This window comes from Orycteropus afer, unplaced genomic scaffold (assembly GCF_000298275.1).
Source record: "Orycteropus afer afer isolate SDZICR_OR568_19922 unplaced genomic scaffold, OryAfe1.0 scaffold00288, whole genome shotgun sequence".
Taxonomy (NCBI): domain Eukaryota; kingdom Metazoa; phylum Chordata; class Mammalia; order Tubulidentata; family Orycteropodidae; genus Orycteropus; species Orycteropus afer.
The window spans coordinates 3,034,789-3,042,550 of NW_006921875.1; the positions used below are offsets into that span (position 1 = coordinate 3,034,789).

The following is a 7,762-nucleotide window of genomic DNA, read 5'->3' on the forward strand; positions in this document are numbered from 1 at the left end:
AATCCTACTTCCGTAGTGATACTGCCTCGGAAACCCAAGGAGGGGTCGCTATGAGTCAGGGCTGACTCGACGGCACATAACAACAACAACATATATATATATATACACACACATACACACACACACACACACACACAAAGATGAGGTTGGACAGACATCTCTGCTTTTCTGTCCACCTTTTTCTCTTATTGGAGAAACTTTGAGAAGAGAAACCAAAAGCCTTCGAAAAATGCCTCCCAGGTGAACTCAGTGTGGCCAAGAAAAAGATGTCTCAGTACCTTCAAGTACTAACTTTGGGAGACCCTCAACTCCAGCCAAAACAATAAATAGCTCCCATGCTATTTTCCAGAGGAACCAATGAAATGTTCCTACTCTTTATTTGAAAACAGGAAAGAATGTTTTTATCCCCTCACCTGTGAATGTGGAGGAGAGGACCACCCCACGCTGGGATGCCTCTTATCCCAGCAGGCAGCTGCTTCAGCTTTCTCTGGAAATATGCAGCTATTTGAGGAGTTTGTGCAAATGCTGGCTGTCAGCACTCTTTCCAATCAGGGAAGCAAGCTTTCTGACCAGCTTGTGTGTTGATCTAGGCAGGAATGCGATGAATGAAAGTAGCCAAGTGTGGTTGTCACTTCAGCCAAACCTTAGATGACAATTCGGCTTTGGAATTACGTGTACCCAAAAGTGGGGTCAATTCGGCCAAATCAGAGTGCCAGAAATAAAAAACGAATGAATCGGGAACATTCCCAGGGCAGCCGGCACATGGTGCTGCCTGCTTTGTGGTGAAGTCAAAAATGTTGTTGTCTGTACGTGACATCAGTGCTGTTTCTGGCCACAGAGTCTGGACTCCTTATGATCTCATCTCGTTTCAGGCTTGCATGAAAAAGCCTTGCTGCAGCCATGACCTGAAGAAGGAAGTCGACCTTCTTCAGTACCTTCAGGTGAGCCCACCTGTCTCAGGGCTCCAGAAGGTGGCGCTGGACATCCTGAACCTCTCCCTGTCCTGGCTGGAGGACACTGAGCGGCTCCTCAGGAACGTCGGGATCCAGTTATCTGGCTCTGACAAAGGTTACTGGAGCTTTTCTTTCACGTGCCAAAATGTCATGTTGAATCTTATCATGAGGCAACATCTGTTGAGGAAGGGTCCTTAGGTAGGGAGCCAAGTGTGCTCTTCTTCACTTCTCCACTTGAGAAGTGATTTTTCTTTTGAAAAGTACACAAGTGGGACCAGGACAGGGAAGAAAAATGAGATGAGACAGAAGCCAAAGGAAAATTAAATCAACATCATGCCAGACTCCGTCTCTCAGCACTAAGTACTGTAATGGTTTGTGTGTAATTTCCAAGACATTCTCCCACAGAAATGGCTACATCATTCTAGGCAAGTCATTTGCCCTCCCCGTGCCTCAGTTTTCTTACCTATAAAACGGGGATAATAGGAGTACCCACTTCCTAGATTTGTTGTGAGGATTAAAATAATATGTGTCTATTCTGACACAAAGGAGCCCTGGTGGGCAGTGGTTAAGTGCTCAGCTGCTAATCAAAACAGCAGTGGTTCGACCCCACCAGCTGAAAAAAAGATGAAAGTCTGCTTCCGTAAAGATTTAAAAAAAAAAAAAAAAAAACTAACACTCGTTGAGTTGATCCCAACTCATAGCAACCCCTCCTTTGGCTTCCAAGGCGATATCTCTACAGAAGTAGATTGCCCAGTCTTCCTTCTGAGGAGTAGCTGGTGGGTTTGAACTGCCAGCCTTCTGGTTAGCAGTCAATACCTTAGGCACTATGCCACCAGAGCTCCTTCTGTAAAGATTACAGCTGTGGAAAGCTATGGGGCAGTTTTCCTATGGGGCAATTCTACTCTGTCCTTTAGTGTTGTTATAAGTCAGAATCAACTTGACAGCAATAAGTTTTCATACTGTTTGGAAGTCTTTGGGTGATTCCTATGGTCAGTGCTCTCAGCTGCTAACCAGAAGGTTGGAGGTTTGAACCCACCAGCAGCTCCACGAGGAAGAAGACCTGACAATCTGTTTCCATGACAATTACAGCCTAGGAAACTCTATGGGGCAGTTATACTCTGTCCTATAAGGATTGCTGTGAGTGAGAATCAACTCTACGGTCACAAGGTTTTGTTGTTGTTGTTATTATGGCATAGAATAGACATTAGCTCCATGTTTATTTTTTGATTTTACCAAAAACAGTGGTGTCATATCATACCAAAGAGTTTTCTCAGTTTTGTTCCTAATGGTCCATCACAAATGCCCTTCTGTGTCAGTACATACAGATCGACATCATCAGATGGTGAGGATGGTGAGGAATTCCATTGTGTGGTTTGTGCCATAATTTATTTAACTAACCCCCTATCATGAGCATTTAAGGTGTTTCCAGTTTTCCACTCTTACAAATAGTGCTGTGATGAGCGCTGTGGCACCTTTCTCCAAATATTTCCTTACGATGTTGTCCTAGAAGTGACAGGATATGAACTACTTTCATTCAGTGAAGATTTATTACATGTCTACTAGACGACAGGCCCCACACAGGGCGGAAAATGAATGGGATTCTTCGAAGCAGGTAGAATCCAGGTCAAGGGCACACGAGTGTCCTATAAAATTGTTCCCACTTGGCTATATGTTTGAAATTTTTCATAATAAAATATTGTGGAAACAACAGGCACTATCCCTGCCTTCATAGAGCTTATAGTTGAGTGGGGAGGTCAGGGTTGAGAGTGGGCATTCATCAAAAAACCACACCAACAGATGTAAAACTAAACTAGGGGCAAGTGCTACGAAGGAGAAGTGCAGGGCATGTGCAGGACGCATAGGAGTTCTTTGCAAAAGAGGAGCAAGGGGGGCATTCTGGTCAGAGGGAATAGCCTGGCTAAGCCCCTGGGTTGTGGAGGAGCACAGAGAACTCAAGAGGTTAAAAGAAACAAGGACAAAGTGTGGGTGCGAGGCAAGGCTGGCGAGGGCAGCCAGCCGGGTCTGTACCCTGTAGACACTTGCAGGGCCTCAGTAAGAAGCTTTGCTTCATGCTAAACCCACCAGCCACTCCTCGGAAGGAAGGTTGGGCAATCCTACTTCCGTAGTGATACTGCCTCGGAAACCCAAGGAGGGGTCGCTATGAGTCGGGGCCGACTCGATGGCAAACAACAACAACAACAACAAGAGCAGCAAGAAGCCAATGAAAGGTCTTAAGTAAGGAACCAGTGGAATTAGATTTGCATTCTGAGACCATCATCTTGGCTGCAAGTGAAGAATGTGCTAGAAAGGTAGCCAATAGGGAGCACCAGGAAACTAGTTAAGAGATGATGGTGGCTGATCCTATACTAGGTCAGGGATAGGGCTAGAGAAAGAGAGAATATTCCAGGGCATTTAAGAGGAAAATCAACAGGCTTCCAAAGTAGAATTGGAAATGGTGGTAAGGGAAATTCTACACAATCTCCAGGTTTCTGGCTTGTGTAGAAGGACAGATGTGATTCCTTCACTAAACTAGGATTGCTGGCTGAGGGCAAGGTTTGAGGGGGAAGATGAGTGTGAGGGGCCCATGAGACATCCAAGATAAGGTGTCAAGGAGGCAGTTGTCACCCTGGATGCCTAGTCTGGAGACAGATATATCCTCAGCACCTAGCAGAGCAGGTGCCACATATCAGGTACTTAGTAAATATCTCTGAATGAACAAATGGATAAATAAGTAAAGCCCTTGGTGTGGATGGTATCACTTAGGAAGAAATCATTGCATGAGAGAGGGAGAGAGCCCAGAGCCTTGAAAAACTCCAACCTTGTGAAGATTGTTGGTATTCCTCGCCATACCACCTCTAGAGAGGGGACATGAATTTGACCTTCTGGCAGCAATGAATGAGACTAGAAGAGTGATCTTCAACTCTGTTGCTTCAACATCCCCAGCCAGGATGTCTCCAAGGCAATCCAGAGGTGGTATAAAAGTCTTCACAAATAAAAAGCAAAATCAAAAACAAGATTAACTTTAATTTTTATACACGTGCCTGCCTTCCTCATAACATAGAGCGAAGGGGCGTGGTGAGGGGCTGGGCATGGTGAAGAAGAGGGTACAATTTCCTGCTGTTCTCCCAACAACCCAGTGGCTCCCACCTCAGTGCCACTGCTATTGTACTCATGGCAAAGTCTTCCAGCTTCCATGAAATTAGGTGAAAACTGGATCACAATTCTAGTTGTTCTTCAGGATTGAAACTAAAATAAAGACAAACCATGACCTCCATCCTGGTAATAGTGGCCAACTTATGTGTACACTGTCTCTTTGCCACTCTTGAGACCATTTTACTCATTGCCAACTATGTCTGTAAATCTAGCCATAGGTTACTATGAAGAAGCATGGGCTGTAAAGCTAAGCTGTCAGACCAGTAATTCCAGAAAGGCTGAGAAAGATTGGCCCCAGGCAGCATTTATCAGACCCGCCATCTTTTTCTCCTGACTCATAGAGTCATAAGACTTGAATAACATCATGGTAGTTAAGGTTATGTGTCAACTTGGCTGGGCCTGGTTTTGAGTGGCTGGGCAGCTGGTGGTAGTTATTCCCCATGATGAGACTGGCAATCAACTCCATGGTGCAATCTTCCAGGAGCAGCTGAGTAGCTGCTTTAGGGATGTGGTCTGCTTCCCATATATAAGGAGAAGCTTTAAAAATGGTCTGCAGCTTTTGGCATGCTTGAATCCTGTATGTAGCTGAGTCATTATTCAGCAGCCTGGCATGTTATCTGCCAATCTTGGGATGCTTAATGGACTTGAATCAGTGGCCTGCTGTGTGGGTAATATTGGCACTATGCTTTTTTACTTGTCAATCTTAGGTTTGTTGGTTTCAGCAGCCAGTAGCTGCCTGAGTGAAGAGATGCCTCTAGCTTCAGTGGGCTGGGAGCAGGAGGGAGAGCTGAAGCCCAAGGATGAGGGGCTTTCACCCAGCCCCTAGAGCCTGGCACTTTGAACTTGGATGTTTAGCCTCCAAAACCATAACAGAATAAACTCCTGTTTGCTAAAGCTATCCCATTTGTGATGTATTTTCTGTTAGAGCAGCACAAAGTTACCAAAACAAACATTAAACAGGTCTCTGCAAAATCCCTCCCATGTTAATATGCACTGTTGATCTCTAAGAATGAGATAAAAAGTGGGGGAGTTCCCAAAACACAGTTCCTGCTGCCACAGACCTCACCTAATGTCTCTTGGAATCATGTTCTTCTGTGGAACACCTGTACTCCCTGGTTGGTACAAACAGTTAATGTGGTACTCGACTGCTAATGGAAGGGTTGAGGTTCAAGCCCACCTGGAGATTTCTCAGAAAAAAAAAAAAAAACAAACTCAATTTGACTCATAACAACCCCTCCTTGGGTTTCTGAGGTGGTATCTCTACAGAAGAAGATTGCCCAACTCTTCTTCCAAGGAATGGATGGTGGGTTTGAACTGCCAGCCTTCTGGTTAGCAGTCAAATACCTTAGGCATTATGCCACCAGAGCTTTCTCAGAAGAAAAGGCCTGGCTATCTATTTCCAAAAGATCATAGCCTTGGGAAATCCTGAGGAGCACAGTTCTGTGACACACATGGGGTCACCATGAGCCAAGGGCCAAATAGATGGCAGCTAACAACAAAAATAACATTATTGGGTGACAGCATGAGCTGCCAAGAAGGAGAAGTCTAGCAGGACTCAAGTATATATTGGTACTGACGGTCTGAGGGTTGAAGGCTTTACCATGAGGCCTGGCCAGGAATTTAAGAAACATCTGGTGGTGTCTCGGGAGGAACCTTGAAAGTTAGCTCCACATTCCTCCTGCCTGATTTCTCAGGCTTCTTTTGATAAAGGGGGAAAGAAAAAAAAAAGACTTTTTACATTTTTCTCTGCAAGTTCAGTTGTTTGTGTCTATTTCTGCAAGATTTTGTTGCAAATAAAAGGCTTCCTGGGATGCACCTCTTCCAATGCACACACATTTGCCTATCTAACCACTTACTCTCAAGCCTCCAATCTCTTCTAAAAGAGAATGACACCTAGATCTGACTTCTGGTTCAACCACATACCAGCTCTGGAGCTTAACCTCGCTGAGCTTTGGTTGCTTCATCTATAAACTGTGAATACTTTCCTTCCTGGGTTGTTTATAATGATTGAAGAATGATGTATGTAAAATCCCTGGCATGGTGCCTGGCACACAGCAGGCTCTTAATACTTGATAGTAATTATTACAATAATATTATTATTCTCACTCCTTCTTGCTTCTCAGAAAGTTTCATTATCAGAGATCTAGGCCCCAGTAGAGACATGCTTAACTTCCTTCCTTTCTGTGGATTGCCGTCTTTCTCTTCTTCCCTCCATCTCCCCCACCTGTGTCCTCCTTCCCCATGAAGCTTCCCTCTCCTGTATTTGTGACTCCCCTTCTCTCCCTCCCAAAGACCTGAATTTTGATCTTTTTTGGCATCTACAGCCTTTCTCTGCCTCTTCGCTCCTTTCCACTGATGATCAGACATGCACTCTGAGATGGCTCTACCATCTTGAAAACAGTATTATTCTCTGGGGCCCATTGCTTGTTTAGCTCCTTTCCTACTACTCTTCACAGCCACAACAGTAGACTAAACCATACCAGTGATCATAAAGGTGGAGCAGGGCCATGCAACATTTAGTTCACTTACACATAGGGTTACTATGAGTTGGAACTACTTTGATGGCAACAATAACAACACTATTACTATTACTCCTGTCCCCACCTATGACCTTGAGGAAGTGGCAATTCAAACCCACCAGCTGCCCCATGGGAAAAAGATGTGGCAGTCTGTTTCCATGAAGATTGTTGTCATTGTTAGCACATCAAATCAGCTCCAGCTCATAGTGACCCTGTGGACAGCAGAATGAAACCCTGCCTGGTCCCATGCCAGCCTCACAATCCTTGCCATACCTGAGCCCATTGTTGTAGCTACTGTGTCAATCCATCTCGTTGAGGACCTTCTCCTTTTTCGTTGACCCTCCACTTCACCAAGCGTGACATCTTTCTCCAGAGAATGGTCCCTTCTAACAACATGACCAAAGTAGGTCAGACAAAGTCTGGCCATTCTCAGCTCCAAGGAGTATTCTGGCTGCACTTCTTCCAGGCCAGATTTGTTAGTTCTTCTGGCAGTCCATGGTGCTTTCAGAATTCTTTGCCAACACCACAACTCAAAAGCACCAATTCTTCTTTGGTCTTCCTTATTCATTGTCCAGCTTTCACATGCATATGAACTAACTGAAAACCAAACTCACTGCCATTGAGTTGGATCTAACTCATAGTGACCCCTCTTGGGTTTCCGAGGCGGTATCACTACAGAAGTAGATTGATTACCCAACCTTCCTTCCAAGGAGTGGTTGGTGGGTTTGAACCGCCAGCCTCTGGTTAGCAGTCAAATGCCTTAGACACTATGCCACCAGAGCTCCTACAAGCATGAGGTGATTGAAAAAAACCGTGGCTTGGGTTAGGCACACCTTAGTCTTCCAAGAGACATCTTTGCTCTTCAGCTCTTTAAAAGAAGTCTTTTGCAGCAGATTTCTCCAGTGCAATATATCATCTGATTTCTTGAGTGCTGCTTCCATTGGTGTTGATTGTTGTGATAGTTGAAGATCTGTCAACTTGGCTGGACTTCACTTGTGAGTGGTGTTTCCCATGATGGATCACATGACTACGTCCTAAGCGGCCGGTCAGTCTAGGGGGAGTTTCCCCAGGGGTGTGGCCTACCTGTAATACTATCCCAGGAACAAACTGGAAAAAACAGCATTCCAGATATATGCT

The 7,762-nt window shown here is 45.0% G+C and overlaps 1 protein-coding gene across 1 annotated transcript in view; it reads left to right on the forward strand.

The window, feature by feature from the left end:
• Window positions 1-7,762, forward strand: part of FHAD1 (forkhead associated phosphopeptide binding domain 1) — a 180,895-nt gene that overhangs the window by 110,012 nt on the left and 63,121 nt on the right. The window contains exon 13 of the mRNA XM_042782301.1: window positions 873-1,068. Coding sequence (XP_042638235.1) covers window positions 873-1,068 — 196 coding nt within the window. The remainder of the gene's footprint in view (window positions 1-872; window positions 1,069-7,762) is intronic.